Source organism: Symphalangus syndactylus, chromosome 19 (genome assembly GCF_028878055.3).
Source record: "Symphalangus syndactylus isolate Jambi chromosome 19, NHGRI_mSymSyn1-v2.1_pri, whole genome shotgun sequence".
NCBI lineage: Eukaryota > Metazoa > Chordata > Mammalia > Primates > Hylobatidae > Symphalangus > Symphalangus syndactylus.
In genome coordinates, this window is record NC_072434.2 from 37,438,743 (window position 1) to 37,464,691 (window position 25,949).

General features: G+C 36.8%; 1 protein-coding gene and 1 pseudogene across 13 annotated transcripts in view; one reads left to right on the forward strand and one right to left on the reverse strand.

Moving 5' to 3' along the window:
* Positions 1–25,949, reverse strand: part of SWT1 (SWT1 RNA endoribonuclease homolog) — a 128,476-nt gene that overhangs the window by 42,590 nt on the left and 59,937 nt on the right. For 11 of the 13 annotated variants that reach the window (XM_055235284.2, XM_063613763.1, XM_055235282.2 and 8 more), the window contains 2 exons: positions 21,177–21,361; positions 10,704–10,835 (listed from right to left, as the gene is read on the reverse strand). In XM_055235284.2, coding sequence (XP_055091259.1) covers positions 10,704–10,835; positions 21,177–21,361 — 317 coding nt within the window. Of the gene's footprint in view, positions 1–10,703; positions 10,836–11,378; positions 11,474–21,176; positions 21,362–25,949 lie in introns of those variants that run through there. The other 2 variants (XM_055235288.2, XR_010114739.1) reach the window with 2 other exon arrangements.
* On the forward strand, positions 14,617–15,573 carry LOC129458901 (large ribosomal subunit protein uL18-like; annotated as a pseudogene).

Genomic DNA, 25,949 nt, shown 5'->3' on the forward strand with positions numbered 1-25,949 from the left:
CAGTAACATACAGACGCAGGTTTAAAAAAATCAGCTGGTTACTGAAAAATTCAGTCTGACTGACACATGAATGCCACATATTTTATCAGCTACTTTAATAAAAATTTTGTTACATATTACATATAAAATTTGATATACACATTAACTGTGTTTGTCAAACTGCAATGTAGATACCATAAAAGCTCTTAATAACTATATATATTTTACACATATGACCTTATATATGTCTATAATATCTTATAACAAGAACTGTCTGCTTATATTCCCTGAGTCTAACTCTTCCATTAGATCCTATCTTTCCTTCTACTAGCCTTAATTTACATAGTTGATCTAGAGAGTAATCTATAAGTAATAATCTATCCTTGATAAAGTAATCAAGAATAACAATGTAACCCGAAGAGACATTTGGGTGAATTACTGGAGGCTCCATCATCTGCTCCAGACATAAATGCCTTTTTAATCTCCTTAATCTCTCTCTCTTCCAGTCTTTCTCCTTCCTCCTGATTTTCTTATTCTTTAACCTTTCTTAGCTTGCTCATCTCTCTTCTATACCTCTTTTAAAACCTCTACATTAACTATTCATCTAATGTCATAATGTAGTATAATTAGCATTCAGCCTTAAAAGAAGTTGCCTTCTATCACAAAGACTATAAAACACTCATTCAATAATCACTTACTGACCATCTACTATGTGTCATTACCTGTGCAAGGCTCCAGATACAGAAAAGTAAGACAGTTTCTGCCCTGGAGGCATTCAAAGTATTAAGGAACTGATTATAAAAAATAAAATTATTTTTTACAAAATGGTAGCATGAAGGATGAAGCAACTAAGTCTTTTCATTTTTAAACAATAAATTGTATTATTTTTTCTTACTCAACAAAGCAACTGATATACTTGGTGATGAAAGGACAAGGTGTTGAAAGTCTGAGAAGGTAACGCAGTGATATCTGAGGAGCTGTGAAATCCTAACTGAAGAGTGGGAGGTGAAGCCTAATTATCTAAGGGTGAAAAGGCCAAGCCTCAAAGAAAGTAGGTCAGACACAAACATGAATAAACCACTCCACTCTAGATAACGATGGCCGAATATTTTGCACACTGCAATGAGTTCAGAGTCTAAAAAGTCACTTCTAAACTTCAAAGGATGAAGTTTCTAAGGTCTTTATTTTCTACACATTAGCATACCTCTGACAGAACCTTTAGTTTCAACAACTAGTTTAAAGAAGTAGCTTAAAGCGTGTTATCTTTGTGTAAAGGATGACCTATTCTAAATAACCTTTTCTAAAATCTTCAGGGGTCAACTATCAACATATACAGTAAGTCAAAGAGGCTAAGTTAATAAAATTTTGTCTCAAAAGCAAAAATAAGTATCTTTGAAGCATATTAGTGGATCTGAAAAGCTACTGTGATTTTAAGGTTTCTTTTCCCAGAAATAATGCATAAATATACCATATATGGTCTGTTCTTATGTTAAAATGGGGTAGGAGATTAAAAAGAAAATAAATTTTTAGAGGTTTAATAAGAAAACAGAAAATATATGTAAATCACACCAAAAAAACCCCAAACTTCATGACTGTAATTATTTTAGAAAAATAGCTGTCTAAAGTATTCCAAACTAAAGCCACAAGAATGTGACAGAGGTTATTAAAACTTAGAAGATTAAACAACTCAACAAAAATTAATCATCTTCCTTTCCTAAATTGAAACTGAGGTTTTATTTTCCAAAATCCTGTTCTATCATCAAGTACAAATGCCCATGCAGCATATGATCATGTCCAAACACAACAGTTAGCAGTCATTTATTGCTAAATTTAAATACAACCAAACAAAATGACAGCTAGAAAAAAAACTAAGCTATATACACTTGAGATATCTTTTAATATAAAAGCATGTCCTCAAAATGCACCTATTTATAAGGAATTGAAATTCCCTCTGCCTCTTTCCCACACCACATATGAGTCAAAATAATAAACCAAGAAAACACTCATTATCTCAAACATTTCAAATAAAGCTACTTCAGTTCATGAAACTCACATATGCAAAGTTTTACATGTTAAACCAAACATATTTGGGCATGATCTAGTATATTTTTGGATTTAAAATACTACCTTTTTTGTTTTTTAAAACATAATTTCAACCTTATTTTATAAAGGTGAAATACAAACATAAAATCTAAGCAAGTTAAAGTTTCTCACCTTCACCCTCTTTCTTCTCAGCTTCTAAATCAGGCAGCTAGCTCATCATCTATTTCACAGACACAGAAACATATCTAAAACACTCGTATTGTTGCTTTGAATATTAGCTTTCAAGTTGAAGCTGCATGTATTTACAGTGTGCCTCAGAGTTGGATTACATGACCTGTTTAGTTAACTCTGCAAAGATGACAGTTTAAGCAAAAATACATGTGGACAATGCTTTTTGATCAATACAGAAAGTAGAACTTTCCCCATTTTTAGAAATTTGCAATTCAACTCTCCAATTAATTTTTGTTCCAAATGAAACTTTATCATCTTTATATACTAAGCAAAAGGCTTCTGTGATCTTAAGAGTTACTTGATCAATCTAGACATAAGTTTACAAAGGTATAAATTAAGACTATGTAGTACTGACCAAAAATAAATCTTAAAACACTTTTGTCTATCTGAAAAAAAAATTATCAACATTGTCCTTGGCTATCTAGTGATTAGATAAGTATTAACAAAAGTGCTCAAATTAATCCCGTATACATATAAAAGAAAAGATGAGGAGAGAAGCAATTTCTAAATGATTAGCAAATAAGCTAATTAAAGTTCTTCTCCTATCTAAAAAGAAAGTGTTCAGAAAATATAGGAATTTGCAAGATCCTCACCCTTTTTCGAACTTTGCAAAATTAGGTATTTTGCTGCCAAATGTATAATCATACCAACAACTGCTCCACTAATGTTTTCAATCTTAACCACAATCATGTTTAGAGCTTTCTTAAAACTGAAATACACATTTTAAACATTTCAAACTTAACATATCAACTTTAAGGAAAAAGCAAGATTAGCGCATGTAAACATAGAAAGTATTTTCACATACATCATTTCACACACTCTTCTAAAGAAGGTACCAGGATTCTCATTTAACAAGGAAAGAAACTGTGACTTAGAGCATAAATGACATGCCCAAAGTCAGCTACAAGGGGATAAATCTAGAACTAGAACCCAAAGCTGTTAGTCTATCAAATATGTTTTCATTCACTTCTTTAACTGAAAGGCCAAGCTAAAGATCACCTGATTATTGAGCCCCAATATAACACTACATATGATCTACTATTTTTAAGATAAAAGGGAATAGAGCTAACATATAATCACTGAGCATGTATCTCAAAACCAAATGAAACTAGGTCATTTTAGCAAGCATCAAAAATGCTAATTTGCAGTCACTACAAATTGCATGCAATTTCAATGTTTAATTTTAAATTTAAATTAAATTGTAAAATTTTAAATCAATATTTAGCAAAAAGAAATTTTTAAACTGAGCTTCTTTTGATTTAACATGATTTTGTTTCTTGAAAGATTTTAAGCACTACATGTACACTTGAAAAAATAATTATTACCTTTTATTAAATTTTAATTTAAATGCCTATTATCTGCAGGGCTTAAAAAAAAAAAAACTTCACAATTTTGTAGTTTCCTGTTAACTGAATGGTGAGTTAAGCAAACCAGTTTAGTCACAATGCCCCCTACTGGTAGCTCAAGAGAAAAGCATTCTCCAATGTAACATTACAAAAAATTGCATTAGTTTTATTAAAAGTGATCTCTCACCACCTGCATACAAATCCCCTGGAAAGCTTAAAAATACAACTTCCTTGCTCTACACAAATACCTACATATATTTTTATTTAAGTTAGTCTGGGGTAAAACCTTAAACTTTATATTTGTAACAAATTCCCCAACAAACAAGTTAAGAATTGCTGATTTGGTTAGTAATACCAACACCTTGCTCTCAAAGCACAATAGTAACCCCATGAAATGCTCTGGGAAGGTATTATTATGGCTGTTTTATGAACACTGAAGCTCAAGATAGCTTTAAAAATTTACCCCAAGCTAGGCAAGGTGGCTCACGCCTGTAATCCCAAAATTTTGGGAGGCCAAGATGGGAGGATCACTTGAGCCCAGGAGTTCAAGACCATCCTGAGCAACATGGCAAACCCCATCTCTACAAAAAATACAAAAATTAGCTGACCATGGTGGCATGTACCTGTAGTCCCAGCTACTCAGGAGACTGAGGGGGGAAGATTGCCTGAGTTCAGGAATTCAATGCTACAGTGAGCTGTGATCGCTCCACTGCACTCCAGCCTGGGAAACACAGTAATACTCTGTCTTAAAAAAAAAAAAAAAAAAAAAAAAAATCACCCCAGGTCACATGCTAAAAGGTAGCAGAGCTACCAATCTTTTCTTATCCCTAGTGCTAGGTGTCCTTAAGATGAAAGAGTAACAAATTGTATTAGCCTTAAAATTCAAGTAATTATTTCTTTTAGATACTGCTTATGTAAGCAATACATGCTAAACCTTCTTAACCCTGGTTCCACCCACATCACTTGGGGAGTCTGCAGAAATGTCTGACCAGGTCCCATTCTCAGATTCGGATTTAATAGGATTAAGGTAGGTCCCGACCACTGTATTTTTATTATTATTATTATTATTATTTTATTATACTTTAAGTTCTGGGGTACATGTGCAGAACGGGCAGGTTTGTTACATAGGTATACACGTGCCATGGTGGTTTGCTGCACCCATTAACCTGTCATCTACATTAGGTATTTCTCCTAATGCTATCCCTCCCCTAGACCCCACCCCCTGACAGGCCCCAGTGTGTGATGTTCCCCTCCCTGTGTCCATGTATTCTCATTGTTAAATTCCCACTTATGAGTGAGAACATGCGGTGTTTGGCTTTCTGTTCTTGTGTTAGTTTGCTGAGAATGATGGTTTCCAGAGTCATCCATCTCCCTGCAAAGGACATGAACTCATCCTTTTTATGGCTGTATAGTATTCCACGGTGTATATGTGCCATATTTTCTTTATCCAGTCTATCATTGATAGGCATTTGTGTTGGTTTCAAGTCTTTGCTATTGTGAACACTGCTGCAACAAACATACGTGTGCATGTGTCTTTATAGTGGAATGACTTATAATCCTTTGGATACATACCCAGGAATGGGATTGCTGGGTCAAATGGTATTTCTAGATCTAGATCCTTGAGGAATCGTCACACTGTCTTCTACAATAGTTGAACTAATTGCCACCAACAGTGAAAAAGTGTTCCTATTTCTCCACATCCTCTCCAGCATCTGTTGTTTCCTGACTTTTATGATAGCCATTCTAACAGGCGTGAGATAGTATCTCACTGTGCTTTTGATTTGCATTTCTATAATGACCAGTGATGATGTGCTTTTTTTCACGTTTGTTGGCTGCATAAATGTCTTCTTTTGAGAAGTGTCTGTTCATATCTTTCACCCACTTTTTGATGGGGTTGTTTTTTTCTTGTAAATCTATTTAAGTTCTTTGTATATTCTGGATATTAGCCCTTTGTCAGATGGATAGATTGCAAAAATTTTCTCCCATTCTGTAGGTTGCCTGTTCACTCTGATGATAGTTTCTTTTGCTGTGCAGAAGCTCTTTAGTTTAATCAGATCCCATTTGTCTATTTTGACTTTTGTTGCCATTGCTTTTGGTGTTTTAATCATGAAGTCTTTGCCCATGCCTATGTCCTGAATGGTATTGCCTAGGTTTTCTTCTAAAGTTTTTATGGTTTTAGGTCTTACGTTTAAGTCTTTAATCCATCTTAATTTTTGTGTAAGGTGTAAGGAAGGAATCCAGTTTCAGCTTTCTGCATATGGCTAGCCAGTTTTCCCAACACCATTTATTAAATAGGGAATCCTTTCCCCATTGCCTGTTTTTGTCAGGTTTGTCAAAGATCAAATGGTTGTAGATGTGTGGCATTATTTCTGAGGCCTCTGTTCTGTTCCGTTGGTCTATATCTCTGTTTTGGTACCAGTACCATGCTGTTTTGGTTACTGTAGCCTTCTAGTATGGTTTGAAGTCAGGTAGCGTGATGCCTCCAGCTTAGTTAGGATTGCTTAGGATTTTTTTTTTTTTTTTTTTTGCTTAGGATTGTCTTGGCTACATGGGCTCTTTTTTGGTTCCATATGAAATTTAAAGTAGTTTTTTCCAATTCTATGAAGAAAGTCAATGGTAGCTTGATCAGGATAGCACTGAATCTATACATTACTTTGGGCAGTATAGCCATTTTGATGATATTGATTCTTCCTATCCATGAGCATAGAATGTTTTTCTATTTGTTTGTGTCCTCTCTTATTTCTTTGAGCAGTGGTTTGTAGTTCTCCTTGAAGAGGTCCTTCAAATCCCTTGTAAAAGTTGTATTCCTAGGTATTTTATTGTCTTCGTAGCAATTGTGAATGGGAGTTCACTCTTGATTTGGCTCTCTGTTATTGTTGTATAGGAATGCTTGTGATTTTTGCACATTGATTTTGTATCCTGAGACTTTGCTGAAGTTGCTTATCAGCTTAAGGAGATTTTGGGCTGAGATGATGGGGTTTTCTAAATATACAATCATGTCATCTGCAAACGGAGACAATTTGACCTCTTCTCTTCCTATTTGAATACCCTTTATTTCTTTCTTTGCCTGACTGCCCTGGCCAGAACTTCCAATACTATGTTGAATTGGAGTAGTGAGAGAGGGCATAGAGGTGTTTATAAGTAGACTCTGATGGTAGTCTGTATTTCTGTGGGATGGGTGGTGATATCCCCTTTATCATTTTTTATTGCATCTATTTGATTCTTCTCTCTTTTCTTCATTAGTCTAGCTAGTGGCCTGCCATACAAGAGCTCCTGAAGGAAGCACTAAATATGGAAAGGAACAACCGGTACCAGCCACTGCAAAAACATACCAAATTGTACATAAAGACCATCGACGCTATGAAGAAACTGCATCAACTAATGGGCAAAGAAAACCGGCTAACATCATAATGGCAGGATCAAATTCACACATAACAATATTAACCTTAAATGTAAATAGACTAAATGCCCCAATTAAAAGACAGACTGGCTAATTGGATAAAGAATCAAGACCCATTGGTGCGCTGTATTCAGGAGACCCATCTCATGTGCAAACACACACACAGGCTCAAAATAAAGGGATGGAGGAATATTTACGAAGCAAATAGAAAGCAAAAAAAAAAAAAAAAAAAAAAAGCAGGGGTTGCAATCCTAGTCTCTGATAAAACAGACTTTAAACAAACAAAGATCAAAAGAGACAAAGAAAGGCATTACATAATGGTAAAGGAATTAATGCAATAAGAAGAGCTAACTATCCTAAATACATATATGCACCCAATACAGGAGTACCCAGATTCATAAAGCAAGTTCTTAGAGACCTACAAAGTGACAATAATAGTGGCAGACTTCAACACCCCACTGTCAATATTAGACAGATCAATGAAACAGAAAATTAACACCGATACCCACGACTTGAACTCAGCTCTGGACCAAGCAGACCTAATAGACATCTACAGAACTCTCCATCCCAAATCAACAGAATATACATTCTTCTCAGCACCACACTGCCCTTATTTTAAAATTAGGCCGGGCACAGTGGCTCATGCCTGTAATCCCAGCACTTTGGGAGGCTGAGGCGGGTGGAACACGAGGTCAGGAGATCGAGACCATCCTGGCTAACATGGTGAAACCCGATCTCTACTAAAAAAACAAAAAAATTAGCGGGGCATGGTGGCGGGCGCCTGTAGTCCCAGCTACTTGGGAGGCTGAGGCAGGAGAATGGCATGAACCCAGGAGGCAGAGCTTGCAGTGCGCTGAGATCGTGCCACTGCACTCCAGCCTGGGCAACAGAGCAAGACTCCGTCTCAAAAAATAAATAAATAAATAAAACTGACCACATAATTTGAAGTAAAACACTCTTCAGCAAATGCAAAAGAATGTAAATCATAACAAACAGTCTCTCAGACCACAGTGCAATCAAATTAGAACTCAGGATTAAGAAACTCACTCAAAACCGCTCAACTACATGGAAACTGAACAACCTGCTCCTGAATGACTACTGGGTAAATAATGAAATGAAGGCAGAAATAAAGATGTTCTTTTTGAAACCAATGAGAACAAAGACACAAAATACCAGAATCTCTGGGACACATTTAAAGCAGTGTGTAGAGGGAAATTTATAGCACTAAATGCCCACAAGAGAAAGCAGGAAAGATCTAAAATTGACACCCTAACATCACAATTAAAAGAAGTAGAGAAGCAAGAGCAAACAAATTCAAAAGCTAGCAGAAGACAAGAAATAACTAAGATCAGAGCAGAACTGAAGAGACACAAAAAGCCCTTCGGAAACTCAATGAATCCAGAAGCTGGTTTTTTGAAAAGATCATTGCTATTTTTTTAAACTCCCAGGTGATTACAGTCTGCAACTAGAGCTAAGAATCACTTGGGCCAGTGATGCTCAGCCTTTAGCATGAACAGAATCACCTAGAGGACACAGACCTATAGGCCTCATGCCCAGAGTTTCTGATTGAATAAATCTGAGAGGGCCTGAAAATCTGCACTTTTAACAAGTTAGATGTGGTGATGATGCTGGTCTTGTGATTACACTTCGAGAACCACTAGATAAGCATATTGGCTAGAGGTTCTCAACCTTGCTGACACATATGAATTACCTGGGGAAATTTTTTAAATCTTGATTGCCAGGCACACCCCAGACTAATTACATATGAATCTCTAGGGTGGAGGATCCAGGCATCAATATGTTTTAAAGTTCCTAAAATTAAAAAGATTTCCTTACAGCAGAGGTTTATAAAGCCATTAATATACTAATAATACAAGTGATTTCCCCAGAAGGTGGTATAGTATGCAATATTTCCAGTTTTTTGAACCAGAAACACTTGTGGCACATAATTAACAGCTCTGAACGTCTGAAATACTGGCCTATCAGATAAAATGGAAACTGCTTTGCATGGCCTGAGACACTCTCCAACCTCGATCCAGCCTCATCTTTTGCCAACCCTTCCTCCCACCACTGCATATATAGATCCCTATTAAAATACTCATACCTTTTGATTGCAAGATCTGTTTTAATATGATTGAATTATTTCTACAGCTGTTTGGATTCAGAGGTCACATCTTATTTCTCTTTGGTCCCCAGTGCCTAGTACGATACCAAGTATAGCAGGTGCTCAATGAACATCTGCTGAGTTATTAAATACAGATTTATATCCTTACTTTCTGTAGAAAATATACTGTCAAGTATGGCTTTTATGCAATCTAGAGTGAACAGAAGTTTTTACATAGCTAAAATCAGAACTGAATAGTTCACCCTTATGGAGCCACTCTTATTTTAATAAGGCTTTAAATTATAAAGGGACTATTTGCATTTAGAGGTAACATTTAACTTGTGTTAGGATCTGCCATACTTTAAATTCATTAATAACTTAAGGGTGGCAGAAAGTTTAGATAACTTTTTATTCTAAGAATTATTTAGGCCAACTGTGATCCAAAAAGAGGCAAAAATGCCTTCTAGATTAACAAGGCAAAAATGCCTTGTATATTAACAATAGTTTCCAAAAACCATTAAAGAGAAATGAAAAAAAAATTTTGAAAATTCAAGTTTTTCAAACTTGAACATAGCAAAATCAACTCAGTTTTGTTTTTGTTTTAATTTACAAAGAACAGTATTTTTGTGTTATCAACCTGTAACTCTCATTCAGGTCAAACCATCTTGGTACATAACAATAAAACTGCAAAGGTTAGAAGTATCCTCCTTTAGTGCCACAAAAGAAAGCACTTGATTTCATGCTATAAAGTGCCACGGTCTATTCTATAGCTTTCTGGTACTATATTTTCCATATGCATCACAAATATTTTAAATAATCACTATACATAAATTTCAAAGCATCATAAGACTATGTTGCCTTTTTTTTTTTTTTTTTTTTGAGATGGAGTTTTTCACTCTTGTTGCCCAGGCTGGAGTGTAATGATGTGAGCTCGGCTCACTGAAACCTCTGCCTCCCAGGTTCAAGCGATTCTCCTGCCTCAGCCTCCTGAGTAGCTGGGATTACAGGTGACTGCCACAATGCCCAGCTAATTTTTTGTATTTTTAGTAAAGACAGGGTTTCACCATTTTGGCGAGGCTGGTCTCGAACTCCTGACCTCAACTGATCCACCCACCTCAGCCTCCCAAAGTGCTGAGATTACAGGCGTGAGCCACCATGCCCAGCAACTACGTTGCTTTTCAAACTTATTTCAGTTTGTAGTTCTGTAAAACTATATTGGAAGAAAAAAATCATGCTAAAAATATTAACATATTTGTTTTCAAGAGCAATTATAATTACCTTAACATATATTTATTCCATAAGTAATTATGGAGTGCCCATTATATGACAGGCACTGTTCTAGGAGTTATTGTTACACAATCATGAAAAAGTTCATGAAGTTCACAAGCTGGTATATTTTTTCTAGAAAGGGAAAAGGTGGAAACATTCTTGTGATCTCAACTAGAAATAGGGATTATTTGCAAGAGAGGGAAAGAGTTGAATCTAAAAGCCATTAGTTTATAAAATTTGCTATGTGACTCCTAGCAACTCTGAAAAAGTTGGTAAGCCTAGGAGAAAGGGAAAAGTAATAATAACACTTTAAAATTAATATAGTGTTTACCTTTGAATTCCTTCAAGAATACCCCTCACAGCTGCCATTAACTTTTGAAGATACATAAATGCTTCTTCAAATGATGCTATATTTGAAGTAGTCAGAGCTGAATTTGAGCCCAATCTTTGAAATACATCCGTGCTAAAATAGAGAAAAAAAAAGATACTCATAGGTATACATACATATTTAATGTAATTCAAGTATTTCTGTTGCAAATGTATAAAGTAGTATTTATTATCATTAATCTCTCAGAATGCTGATCTATTTAAATTAGAAATAAAAGATAGTAAAATACGAAAGTCTGGCATAATATTCATGTAAAGGATCTAGTTCAGACACTATACAGGTCTAATCTAAAGTAATACTATGAAAGTTGTGTGAATATTGTTTCATTCTAAGAGACAACAAGAGATAGAGGAGAAGTAATGCTATCAATCTGCATTCAGGTCAGTACTCAGGATGAGAAGGATGAAGAAAAAATTAGAGATCAGATTATTCCTGTTAAAACTAGAAGTTTATCCTAGTAATTTCACTTGTAGAAATTTATCATAAATTAATAATAGTTATTCACAATCAGGCAACAATTAGTAACACCTTAAATGTATAACAATATAAGCAGTGTTAAGTAATCAGTAAGTTGGCCACTTGATAAAATACCAAACTAGGCTGGGCATGATGGCTCACCCATGTAATCTCAACACTTTGAAAGGCCGAGGAGGGAGGATCACTTGAGGCCAGTAGTTTGAGACCTGCCTAGGCAACATCGTTCGACCTTGTCTCTAGAAAAAAATTTTAAAATTAGCGAGGCGTGGTGGCACTGCCTGTAGTCCCAGCTACTTGGGAGGCTAAGGTGAGAGGATTGCTTGAACCCAGGAGGCCGAGGCTTCAGTGAGCTGTCATCGAGCCACTGCATTCCAGCCTGGGCAACAAAGTGAGACCCTGTCTCAAAAGAAAACAAACACACACACATACACACAAAACACCAAACTATTAAAATGATGCTTATGCCACCTATGAAATAGAAAAATAAAAGTAGAGAAAATTTACTTCATAAAATAAGAACAACCATATAAAAATCCAAAACATGTTGTGCTTGGTTTGAATAGTGTCCCCCATAATTCATATATTCACCCAGAACCTCAGAATGCTACCTTATTTGAAACACCATCTTTGAGATGTAATTAGGGTGAGTTAAAATAAGGTCATGCTGGATTAGAATGGGCCCTACTCTATGTGAAGAAAAAGGCAGAGATGGGAGTGATATATCTACAAGGCAAGGACTGCTGGCAACCACCAGAAGAAAAGAGAAAGACATGAAACAGATCCTCCCTCAGAAACTCCAGAAGAACCAAGCCTGCAGACACTTGGATTTCAAATGTTTGGCCTCCAGGTCTGTGAGCGAATACATTTCTGTTGTTTTGGGCCAGCCAGTTTGTGATACTTTGCTATAGCAGCTGTAGGAAACTAATAATATTCCTAAAAAACAAGAATGAGTATGCTTAATAAATTCACAATGTTGACCACGGTAGACTTCAGGCAGCAGCACTCAAAGGAATTTCCTCCCCTACTTTATACTTTTCAAAGTATTCCTTTTATAACTGTCGTAAAACACACTTAACATAAAATTCACCACTTTGAACATTCTGAAGCATATAATTCAGTGGCATTTAGTACATTCACAATGCTGTGTAACCATCACCACTACCTAGTTAAAGAACATTTCATTACCCAAAAAGGAAACTGAATCCATTGAGTGGTTACTCCCCAGGATTCTCCTCCTGCCCCGCCAAACCCCTGCAACCACCACTTTGCTTTCTGTCTCTATGGATTTGCCTATTCCGGGTATTTGCGTGTGTGCATTTGCTGTTTTTTAGATAAAACCAAATTTATTTTATTTAAAAATATTTACATTTAAAAAAATTTTTCTACATTTAAAGCCTAAAAAGAGAATGTAAAAAGAGAGTATGTAATACCCACAGTCTACCAACCAGAGATAAGCATTACTAACATACCTGGTTCTTCATCTTTTTCTGGATATACAAGCAAATTGTGTGTGTGGAGGTGTGGTTGTGAGAGAGTGGCTGGGGAGGCAGGAGACCGAGAGAGAAAACAGGAAACAACATCTTCCAGGAAAGCCATCAGTAAATCAAAGTACTGTATACTAGATACCATTATTCCAAAAACTTCCATTATAATTTCTATATAGATTTATACAATTTAGGTAAAAGGATGAGGGCACTAAAAGCTCTTCCTCCAGGGTTTATCCTAAATGACAAAATGTGGGAGAAATGAGAGTGAGATGAGGATGAAAATAACCATACCAGTCATAGGATTGCCAGGTACAATCATCTTTTGCTGTGGGTACTACTATTTTTGCTCCTGTCTCTTGAGATGTATTGGCAAATCTTGTTGTTTTTACCTTTAAAATATATCCAGCATTTGACCAATTCTTATCATCAATCCCACAACTGCCCTGACCCAAATCATCATTATTTTCCACCTGGATTATCACAGTAGACACCTAACTGGTATCTCGCCCTCTTCCTGCCTCACCCTCATCACTTCACAGCCTGCTCTCAACAAGGCAGAGCAATCTTTTTTAAAATGCAGGCCTGATCTTGTCATTTCTTTGCTTAAAATTGTGCTGTAGCTTTTGCTAAGAGTAAAAGCCCTAAATTCTTACAATGGCTTATAGGCCCTACACAATTAGCACACTGTCCCTCCCCACTTCATCTCCTCCTACTCTGCCCCCTTGCTCCAGCCACACTGGCCGGAGCCAGTTCACCCAAAGTATTAGACATGCTCTTTCAAGCTCTTTGTAATTTCTGTTCTTCTATCTGAAACACTTTTCCTGTAAATAACTATATGCTCCCATCCTCACCTCCTTCAAGACAGTACAAATGTCATTTTTTAACTGAAAGTTTTCTTGAACACTCTCTAACACTGTAATTACCACTCCTCCCTAAAACCGTGTTACTATTCCTCCATTTCTTCTTTCCTCTTAAGGCGTCATGATCAAATGACAAACTACCAAGTGCCTGAAAGTATGAAAAAAATACAATAAATACACCATTTTCCCTTGATTCTAGACTTTTACAGACACTGTGCAATGTATTAACTATTGGATCCATGGCTAAAATTTAGACGTCCTTCACTTGAAAATGTATCTTTTTTTTGAGACAGGGTCTTGCTCAGTTGCCCAGGCTGGAGTACCGTGGTGCGATCACAGCTCACTGCAGCCTTGATCTCCTGATCTCAAGCAATTCTCTCACCTCAGCCTCCCAAGTAGCTGGCACTACAGGCGAGGGCTATCACGCAAGGCTAACTTTTTTGATTTCTAGTAAAGATGAGGTCTCACTACGTTGCCCAGGCTGGTCTCAAACTCCTGAGCTCAAACAATCCTCTTGCCTCAGCCTCCCAAAGTGCTCGGATTATGGGCATGAACCACTGCATCTAGTAGAAAATGTATCTTAAGGTTGAAGAAAAACATACTGAGTATATATATGTATTTTTTTTTAATGTGACATACTGTTTAAAGATGTTTACCACAGGTTCCCAAACTTTTTTGATACCCTTTCTTTTTGAGATAGGGTCTCACTCTGTCACCCAGGCTGGAGTGCAATGGCATAATTACAGCTCACTACAGCTTCTACCTCCTGGGCTCAAGTGATTGTCCCACCTCAGCCTCCTGAGTAGCTGGGACCACAGGTGCATGCCACTATGACCAGCTAATTTTTAATTTTTTTTGTAGAGACAAAGTCTCACCATGTTGCCCAGGATGGTCTCAAATTCCTCGGCTGAAGCAATCCTCCTACCTCTGCCTCCCAAAGTGCTGGGATTATAGACATGAGCCATCATGCCTGGCCTCAGGATACACATTTTTAAAAATGTCTCGCCTTTTTCCCCCGCTAGAGCTGCTGGGCCTGCAGGTCTCTGTCAAGCCACGGACGCAGGTCTCCGTTCCGCAGGATGGGGTTTGTTAAAGTTGTTAAGAATAAGGCCTACTTTAAGAGATACCAAGTGAAATGTAGAAGACGACGAGAGGGTAAAAATGATTACTATACTTGGAAACGCTTGGTGATATAGGACAAAAATAAATACAACACACCCAAATACAGGATGATAATTCATGTAACAAACAGAGGTATCATTTGTCAGACTGCTTCTGCTCGTATAGAGGGGGATATGATAGTCTGCACAGCATATGTACACAAACTGCCAAAATAATGGTGTGAAGGTTGGCCTGAAAAATTATGCTGCAGCATATTGTACTGGCCTGCTGCTGGCCCACAGGCTTCTCAATAGGTTTGGCATTGACAAGATCTATGAAAGCCAAGTGGAAGAGACTGGCGACGAATACAATGTGGAAAGCATTGATGGTCAGCCAGGTGCCTTTACCTGCTATTTGGATGCAGGTCTTGCCAGAATTACCACTGGCAATAAAGTTTTTAGCACCCTGAAGGGAGCTGTGGATGGAGGCTTGTCTATCCCTCATAGTACCAAACGATTCTCTGGTTATGATTCTGAAAGCAAGGAATTTAATGCAGAAGTACACTGGAAGCACATCATGGGCCAGAATGTTGCAGATTACATGCGCTACTTAATGGAAGAAGATAAAGATGCTTACAAGAAACAGTTCTCTCAATACATAAAGAACAGCGTAACTCCAGACATGATGGAGGAGATGTATAAGAAAGCTCATGCTGCTATACAAGAGAATCCAGTCTATGAAAAGACACCCAAGAAAGAACTTAAAAAGAAGAGGTGGAACTGTCCCAAAATGTCCATTGCTCAGAAGAAAGATCGGGTAGCTCAAAAGAAGGCAAGCTTTCTCAGAGCTCAGGAGTGGGCTGCTGAGAGCTAAACCAAACAATTTTCTATAAGGATTTTTCAGATAAAGACAATAAACTTATGGACAGCAAAAAAAAAAAAAAGTCTCAGAAGCTTAAATGAGAAACAGCAGGGAAGTTTTTGTTCGTTTGTTTTTGTTTGTTTTAATTTGAATCAGGAGTAGTATCTAACACTTAACTAAATTCCTTGTAAGTAGAAAAGATACCAAAAACCTGACCTGATGAGCTACAAACTTGCAACTGATTTTTTTTTTTAATTTTTATTTTTATTATTATACTTTAGGTTTTAGGGTACATGTGCACAATGTGCAGGTTTGTTACATATGTATCCATGTGCCATGTTGATTTCCTGCACCCATTAACTCGTCATTTAGCATTAGGTATATCTCCTAATGCTGTCCCTCCCTCCTCCCCCAACCCCACAACAGTCCCCGGAGTGTGATGTTCCCCTTCCTGTGTCCATGAGTTCTCACTGTTCAATTCCCACCTATGAGTGAGAACATGCGGTGTTTGGTTTTTTGTCCTTGCGATAGTTTACTGAGAATGATGTTTTCCAATTTCATCCATGTCCCTACAAAGGACATGAACTCATCATTTTTTATGGCTGCATAGTATTCCATGGTGTATATGTGCCACATTTTCTTAATCCAGTCTATCGTTGTTGGACATTTGGGTTGGTTCCAATTCTTTGCTATTGTGAATAGTGCCGCAATAAACATACGTGTTGCAACTGATTTTTAAAGAGAGGGTCTTGTTGTGTTGCCCAGGCTAGTGTCAAACATTTGGCCTCAAGTGATCCTCCCACTTCAGTCTCCCAAAGTGCTCGGATTACAGGCATGAGCCACCGTGCCCAGCCTCGCTCTGGTAGTTTTATATGACTATTTGTGCATAGGTCCTACCAGACTTCCAAATAAGCATCTTTACATGAAAGGCCCATGAGCGATTATGTTGAAAAACTTCTATAATGTGTCTGGTACATAACCAGACTTGAGAAACAGTAAAGTAGGCCTAAATAAATGTGTATTAATAAGGCAATATAAGCATTTTTGTCTTGCTGAAATGCTATCACATACAGTCTATTATCCGCAAACTACGCAAAACTCCCTAGCATCCAACACAAATGCATGTACATTATAGGTGAACTCTAAGAAAGGACAGCTAAAATACCTTAGATATAGTTTTAATCCATTTTATTTTGAAAGTGGTAATCCCTGTCAGGGATATATGGTAACTTTCTGCTAACCAGAATGTCTGATTAGCCAAAACCTTAAAACTGTGTTAAGACTGAAACAAAAAAAAAAACCTTTGCTTTATACGAAAATATAAATTTGTAAATATTGTTAGTCCTCATGCCATTTATTGTTATTTCTTTAGCAAGACAGGTTATAAAGCCAGTAGATAGTTTATGTTTATGAACACTAAAGTAATAGAAGTATTTCTTCCTTTTAAACAAAAGTATTTATCTTCTTTTAACAAAATCTTACAATGAAAAACAGTAATACAGTCATGCGTCACTTAAGACAATAAGAATACATTCTGAGAAATGCACTGCTGGGCAATTGCATTGTTGTGCAAACATCTTAGAGTGCATTTACATAAAGCCTAGATGGTATGACTTACTAGACATCTAGGCTGTATGGTATAGCCTATTGCTCCTTAGCTACAAATCTGTACAGGATATTACTGTACTGAATACTGCAGGCAGTTGGAACACAATGTTAAATATTTGGGTATCTAAACATATGTAAGCACAGGAAAGGTACAGTAAAAGATATAGTATTATAATCTTATGGGACTACTGTCATACATATTCCATTGTTGACCAAAATGTTGTAATGAAAGTGCTAAAAAAAAAAAAAATGACAAAACTTTAGCTAGATAAAAAAAAAAGGAGCAAATACGCAAATCAGAGATGAAAAAGGAGACATTACCACAGAAATACAAAGAATCATAAGAAACTATTATGAATGGCCATTAATGAATAACTACGATAACAAGTTTGATAACATAGAAGAAACAGATAAATTCCTGGACACATACAATCTACCAGGATTCAATTATGAAGAAATAGAAAATCTGAACAAATCCATAACAAGTGAAGAAATTGAATCAGTAATAAAATTTTCCATCAGTGAAAATTCTGGAACCTGATGGCTTCATTGCTGAATTCTAACAAATATTTAAAGAAAAATTAATACCAATTTTCCTCAAACTATTCTAGAAAATTAAAGAAGCAGGAATACTTGCAAACTCATTATACAAGGCCGACATTACCAATTTCAAAACTGGACAAGCACACGGTAAGAAAATAAAACTACAGACCAATATCCTCAATAAACATAGGTACGAAAATTCTCAACAAGATACTAGCAAACTGAATCCAACCACACATTAAAAAGTTCACTATGATCAAGTGGGATCCATCTCAGGGATGCAAGAATGGTTCAAAATACACAAATCAATAAATGTGATAAACCGCATTAATAGAATCAAAGACAAAAATGATAGGATCATTTCAACAGATGCAGAAAAACCATTTGACAAAATTCAACATCCCTTCATGATTAAAAACTCCCAAAAAATTAGATACAGAAGGAGCATACCTCAATGCATTAAAGGCCATATATGACAAACCCATAGCTAACATCATACTGAAGGTACAAGAACACCCACTTTTACCACTTGTATTCAATATTGTACTGGAAGTCTTACAGCAATTAGGCAAGAAAACGAAAGGAAGGGCATCCAAATTGGAAAGAAGGAAGTCAAATTATCCCTGTTCACAGACAACATGATCATATATATGGAAAACCCTTAAGACTCCACCAAAAATCTCTTAGAGATAATAAATGAATTCAATAAAGTTGCAGGATACTAATCAACATACAAAAGTCAATAGCATTTCTATATGCTAATAGTGAACTATCTGAAAAAGAAAACAAGAAAACAATTCAATTTATAATAGCTACCAAAAAAGTAAACCTAATCAAAGAGGTGAAAGATCTTACGCTGAAAACTCTAAAACATGGATAAAAGAAATAGAAGGGGATACAACAAATGGAAAGATGTCTCATGTTCACGTATTGGAAGAATTAATATCATCAAAATGGTCATACTTTCCAAAGTGATCTACAGACTTAATGCAATCCCTATCAAAATTCCAGTGTCATTCTTCATAGAAACAAAAAAAAATCATAAATTTCACATGCCAAATTTGAATAGCCAAAGCAATCCCCGAGCAAAAAGAACAAAGCTGGAGGCATCACACTACCTGATTTCAAAATATACCACAAACAACCAAAAATTAACCGAGAAAAAAACAAACAACAAAATATACCACAAAGCTATAGTAACCAAAACAGCATGGTACTGGCTGGCATAAGACAGACACATAAACCAACGGAACAGAATAGAGAGCCCAGAAATAAATTAACATACCCAAAGCCATCTGATTTTGGACACGGATACCAAGAACACACATTGGGAAAAAGCTTTTACACAGTGAAGGAAACAACAGAGTGAAAAGAAAACCAAGAGAATGGGAGAAAATATATGCAAACTATACATCTCACAAGGGATTAACATCCAGAATATATAAGAAACTTAATTTAACAGCAAGAAAACAAGATAACCCAATTAAAAATGTGCAAAAGGATAAATGGCCTCCAGCTCCATCCATGTTCCTGCAAAGGACATGATCTCATTCTTTCTTATGGCTGCTTAATACTCCATGGTGTATACAGGGCATTATCCTTAGCAAACTAATGCAGGAACAAAAAACCAAATACCGCATGTGCTCACTTATAAGTGAGAGCTAAATGATGAGAACACATGGACACATGGAGGGGAACAATGAACACTGGGGCCTATTGGATGGTGGAAGGTGGGAGGAGGGAGAGGATCAGGAAAAACAATTAATGGGTACTAGGCCTAATGCCTGGGTGATGAAATAATCTGTACAACAAACTCCCATGACACAAGTTTACCAATAAAATAAACTTGCACATGTACCCCTGAACTTAAAGTTTAAAAAATGGGCAAAAGACCTTAATATAAATTTTTCAAAGGAAGACATTTGAATGGCCACCAGGTATATAAAAAATGCTTGACATCACTAATCATTAGGGAAATGCAAATCAAAACCACATTGAGATACCACCTCACTCCAGTTAGAGTGGCTATTATCAAAAGGAAGAAAAGTGTTGGCCAGGTGCGGTGGCTCACACCTGTAATCCTTTGGGAAACCAAGGCAAGAGGAATGCTTAAGCCCAGGAGTTTGCAGGAGTTTGTGACCAACCTGGGCAACATAGTGAGATATCATCTCTATAAGAAATAAAAAAATCAAAAAAATGAGGTGAGAGGATCGTTTGAGCCCAGGAGGTCACTGCAATGAGCCGTGATCGCACCACTGCACTACCACCTGGGTAACAGAGCGAGACCCTGCCTCAAAAAACCAACAAACAAACAAGTGTTGGCAACGATGTGCAGAAAAGGGAACACTTTATACACTGTTAGTGGGATTTGTAAATTAGTGGTGCCATTATGTAAAATAGTACAGAGGTTCCTCAAAAAATTAAAAACTGAACTACCATATGATCCAGCAATCCCATTACTGGGTATACATCCAAAGGAAATGAAATGAGTATGTCAAAGAGATGCCTGCACTCCTGTGTCTGCTGTAGCACTATTTACAATAGTTTATCTCATAGAGGTAGAGTAGAACAGTGGTCACTAGAGAACGGAGAGGGGAGAATGAGGAGAGGTTGGTCAACATGTACAAAGTTACAATTAGATAGGTGGAATAAGTTCTGGTGTTCTATTGCATAGTAGGGTGACTATGGCTCAAAGTAAAGTATTGCACATTACAAAATAGCTAGAAGAGAGGCTTTTTTTTTTTTTTTTTTTTTGCGCTGGAGTCTTGCTTTGTCACCCAGGCTGGAGTGCAGTGGCACAATCAGTTCACTGCAACCTCCACCTTCCAGATTCAAGCAATTCTCCTGCCTCAGCCTCCTGAGCAGCTGGGACGACAGGCACATGCCACCATGATTGGCTTATTTTTGTACTTTTTTTTTTTTTTTCAGTAGAGATGGGGTTTCGCCATGTTGGCCAGGCTGGTTTCAAACTACTGACCTCAAGTGATCCACTCACCTCTGCCTCCCAAAGTGCTGGGATTATGGGTGTGAGCCACCATGCCCGGCCTAAATGTTCTTATCACAAAGAAGATCATGATAAATGCATGAGCTGATGAATACCTCATGAAAAAATACATGATAAATGCATTACAATAGCCAAGATATGAAATCAACCTAAGTGTCCAATAATGGATGAATGCATAAAGGAAATGGGGTATATATACACAATGGAATACTTTTCAACCATAAAAAAGAATGCTATTCTGTCATTTGTGACAACATGGATAAACCTGGAGAATATGTTAAATGAAAAAAGCTTTTTTTTCACTTAACACTTAAAATGCATGAGGTATTCATCATGCTCACTAGCCTGATTTGATTATATATCACATGTATCTATTGAAACGTCAAATTGTACATCAAATTGTACCCTGTAAATATGTACAATTATAATGTCAATTTAAAAAATAATTTTTAAAAAATTCCCCCAAATTTAGTACCTGTTCTCATATATTGTAATCCAAACATTCTCTAGGATAGACCAGATTTCTTGATGCCTGCTGGGTTGGGGAAGATGAGAACTCGAGAAAACAGTGATTTCTTGATTATGAGACTTCAATGAAGTACCTTCCTGCGTTTTAGTCACTGTGTTTTCTGAAGAATTTGGCGTAAGTTTTGTCTTGACCTGGGGAAGTAAGAATTACATAAAATGCAGCTAGTTCTTCATTTGCAGAGGAGAAAAAGAGAACGGCAACTGTGCTTACAAATGTTCTAGCTTTCTGAGAAGTGGTAGCAATTCTTTTTCTTTTATTATCAGAGCTAGAAAAGATATTTTCCTTTTCCATTTAAATCAAACAATATTTCCAATCTACTTATAATGATTTGTTTAGCTAACATGCTAATGTCAATTTAAGAATACTGCTTGAACACTTCTATATATGTAGTACTGAAAGAGATAGAGGGCCCCTAGAATACAAAGTATAGAGGTACAATCAAGCCTTGAAGTACCTTACAATCCAGTTTTAGGAAAATGTAAAGGGCTGCAAAGGGTTGTTTAAAAAAAATCAAGATATAATTTAAACCTCAGGTTATGGGTAAGGTGAACCACTGAAGGTTTCTAACTTAGGCAGTGATATACTCAGAAGTGCACTCTAAGATAAACTAAAACAGAAGACAGCAGAGGCAAGAAAACTGGTTAGAAGATTACTGAAATAATCTAAGAGGTGGTCCTGAGAACATGGATTAGCTACAAAAAAGGCAGCAGAATGAAAAGAAAAATAAAATGCATGCAAGAAATATAGACTTGGCCAAAGACTAGATCCAGGGAGTGAGGGAGACCCTAAGACATTCTTTAACCTAGATGTGTTAGAAGAATGATACAAATAAATTGGAACTTAGGGTGGTCATAAATCTAGAAGAGTGTGTGTGTGTGTGTGTGTGTGTGTGTCTGTGTGCACGCACACATGTGCACTAAGTAGACTGAACCTTCTTGATTACTTCCCCAGAGGAATGTATACAGTTTTACGCAGTAAAAGTCAAACAAATACTTTGAAGCAATACATCTCACATACATATACAGGAATTGATGGAAATACTATTTGATGTTCTACAATCACTGCAATTTTAAACATCACATTAACTTACGCATTGCTAATGAGGGACAATTCACTGAACATACCACATATTATAGTGTAGTAGCAATAAACTGTAATGTGTATTTGTCTACGTTTCCAAATTTTATGGCCTCTTGTTGTAAAGCTAAGAAGAGAGGCTGCTTGCTAATAAGAATCCTCTTTGGATGAACAGAATACGTTTGTTTTTTAGGTATATGTTAAGTTTGAGGTATAAAAAGTTATCCAGGTAAAGATAGTTAGCAAGTAATTGGATATGTAGATCTGCAGCTTAAAAATACAGTTGAGAATCATTCTCATGGAAACAAGTCTTAGGAGATGAAATAGGGGGAAAATTAGGAACTAGAAAAAATAAGAGGGGAAGAATCAGTATGCAATAACAAGGAGAAGCCAAGGGAGTCAGGTTTCAGGAAAGAAAGGATAGACACCACCAAGTGCTGAAGAAGGACTGAGAAGAAGAATAAGAAAGAAAAAAGGGTAACTTTGATAATCAGAAAAAAAATGACAACCTATGGTTTCTTTCAGTGGAGTGTGGAGATAAAATTCTACTTGTAAAGGATTAAGGGGTAAGTGAGTGCTCTAGCCTTGTTCAGTTGGCAAAAAAAAAAAAGAAAAAAAGAAAGAAAAGAAAAAAGAGACAAGAAAACAAAAAAAAGAGTGCAAAAATGAAAATAATGGTTAGAAATTTTTTTCTTTTTTTTTTGAGACAGGGTCTCACTCTATCACCCAGGCTGCAGTGCAGTGGTGTGATCTCAGTTCACTGCAACCTCTGCCTCTAGGGCTCAGGTGATCCTTCCACCTCAACCCTCCCCAGTAGCTGGGACCAGAAGTGCAAGCCATCAGGCCCAGCTAATTTTTGTTATTTGTTGTAGAGACAGAGTTTCGCCATGTTGCCCAGGCTGGTTGGTTACCCAGATTGGTTGTGGCTCAACCAATCTGCCCACCTTGGCCTTCCAAAGTGCTGGGATTACAGGCATAAGCCACCATGCCTGGCCATAAATTGCTCTTTTAAGAAGTTTGGTAGTTGATGGAAGGATAGTGCAGTAAATAGAATGGCCAATGAAAAGTATGGTATTTAAGAATGGAAAAGATCTAAGCATATTTTAAAGCACAGTAAAAGAGATAAACTACTGATTCCAGTTTTTAAAAAAATGTATATCATGTGGTGGAAAAAAAGAAAAGTACCTGACAGAACGTACAAAATTTTAACTATAAGTTTAAAAACTTAAGTTTTTTGGTCTTGGCTCTACTATAAATATGCTTTGTAAACTTAAATAAAATTACTCCAGTTCTCTAGGCTTAAGTTCCCTGTGATAAAATGATTATTTCAAAGGATTAGCTTCATGGATTGCTAATTTCATACATAGTAAAATTTTTTTTAAATAAAACTTCCAATACTATCAGTAGTAGCATTTAATATTTATTGAGCATTTGTTATGTACTTTCTCAGAATTTTCTATTTATTAGCTCATTTAATCCTAACAACTACCCTATGAAACAGATACTATGATGGTCCATATCTTATAATCAACAAAACTGAGGCATAGAAAGGTTAATTAACTCATCCAAGGTCACACAGATGATAAGAGGCATGAACAAGATGTACCTTCAGTAATCTGACTAGAATGAGGTTATGAGCTCTCTCCATCTGTAAAAGTAAATGTTACCCTTCTTTATCTTCTGGGGCAAGAAGAAAAATTAAAAAGATGATTCTTCCCATTTTTGCCTGTTTACCTTAAATTCTGAACTTAACGAATAAACATGAATGAAAAGACATTTTATCCTGAGATAATTTTTTATCACCAAATATATTTAAAATACAGCCCAGCATTTACCTAACACCTCTTTTCTTTGGCTCTTAAATAGCAGTGTATATACTATGCAAGTGGATTTCTTTATCAAATACTACATAGCACTTACTACATGCTAGACATTAAGGTCCGCACAAATATTAACTTGTTAATTCACGTGACAATTCTAAGGCCAGCATTATTATTACACTCATTTTACAAAAGAGAGAATTAAGGTCCAGAGAGTTTAATTAACTAGAGGTTAAAAACACCACAACTCAGGATCCTGAGGCACCTAAGTCTAAAGCTTATTAACAAGATTGATTTTAATTACTCTATCATCTTAGTAAAAAGCAAGTCCTATTTTTTTTAGTGGTTAGAAGGCCCATAAAATGAAAATGTACGTATCCTTTTCCTATTTCTCCCCTCTTATATGAAAATCTGGAAAAGGCAGGACACGATGGTTCACGCGTGTAATCCTAGCACTTTAGGAGGCTGTGGCGGGAGGACTGCTTGAGGCCAGGAGTTCGAGACCAACCTGGGCAACGAAGTGAGACCTAGTCTCTACAAAAAAAAAATTTAAAAATTAGCTTGCCACTGTGGCACATGCCTGTGGTTCCAGCTATTCAGGAGGCTGAGGCTGGAGGATCATTTGACACGAGGTCAAGGTCACAGAGAGCTATGAGCTATGATCACAACTCTGCACTCAGGCCTGCGCTACAAAGTGAGACCCAGTCTCCCAAAAAAAAAATCTGGAAAATGATAAAATTAGTTTATCTCCATTTTAGTTTCTCAAAGCAATCAAATAATGAATATTCCTCATTTCCTGATTTTCTACACTTAATAAATTAAGATTAGGTAGTTTTTACAGTTACTAGGAGATACCATATCTTTGGAGGTAATCTATTTGTTGCTCAAGTTACTGAGACATGACCAAATATATAAGACATATATCAAATCTAATACATTCTATAAAACGATTCCTGTTAAAAGTATATTTTAAAGCATCAGTCCTCAACCTTTTTGGCAACTGGGACTGTTTTGTGGAAGATAATTTTTCCATGGACGGGTAAGTGGGAGGATGGTTTCAGGATGATTCAAACACAGTCCATTTATTGCGCACTTTATTATTATTACATTGTAATATATAATGAAATAATTGGCCAGGCACAGTGGCTCACATCTGTAATCTCAGAACTTTGGGAGGTCGAGGTGGGTGGATCACCTGAGGGCAGGAGTTCCAGACCAGCCTGGCCAACATGGTGAAACCCTGTCTCTATTAAAAATACAAAAATTAGCCAGGTGTGGTGGCACATGCCTGTAATCCCAGCTACTTGGGAGGCTGAGGCAGGAGAATCACTTGAACCTGGGAGGTGGAGGTTGCAATAAGCTGGGATCGTGCCATTGTATTCCAGCCTGGGCAACAACAGAGAAACTCTAGGGAGGAAGGGAGGAAGGGAGAGAGGGAAAGAGGGAGGGAGGGAAGGAATATACAACTCACCATAATGTAGAATCAGTGGGAGCCCTGACCTTACAGTCCCATCTGGGATGATGGGAGACAGTGACAGATCATCAGGCATTAGATTCTCACAAGGAACATGCAACCCAGATCCCTTGTATGCACAGTTCACAATAGGATTCATGCTCCTGTAAGAATCTAATCCCACTGCTGATCTGACAAAAGGTGGGGCTCAGACAGTAATGTGAGTGATGGGGAGCAACTGTAAATATAGATTAAGTTTTGCTTGCTTGCCCGCTGCTCACCTCCTGCTATGCCAATACCAGTCATGGCCCAGGGGTAGGGGACCCCTGTTTTAAAGGACTATACTAAATCATAAAGTTCTTGGTTTAC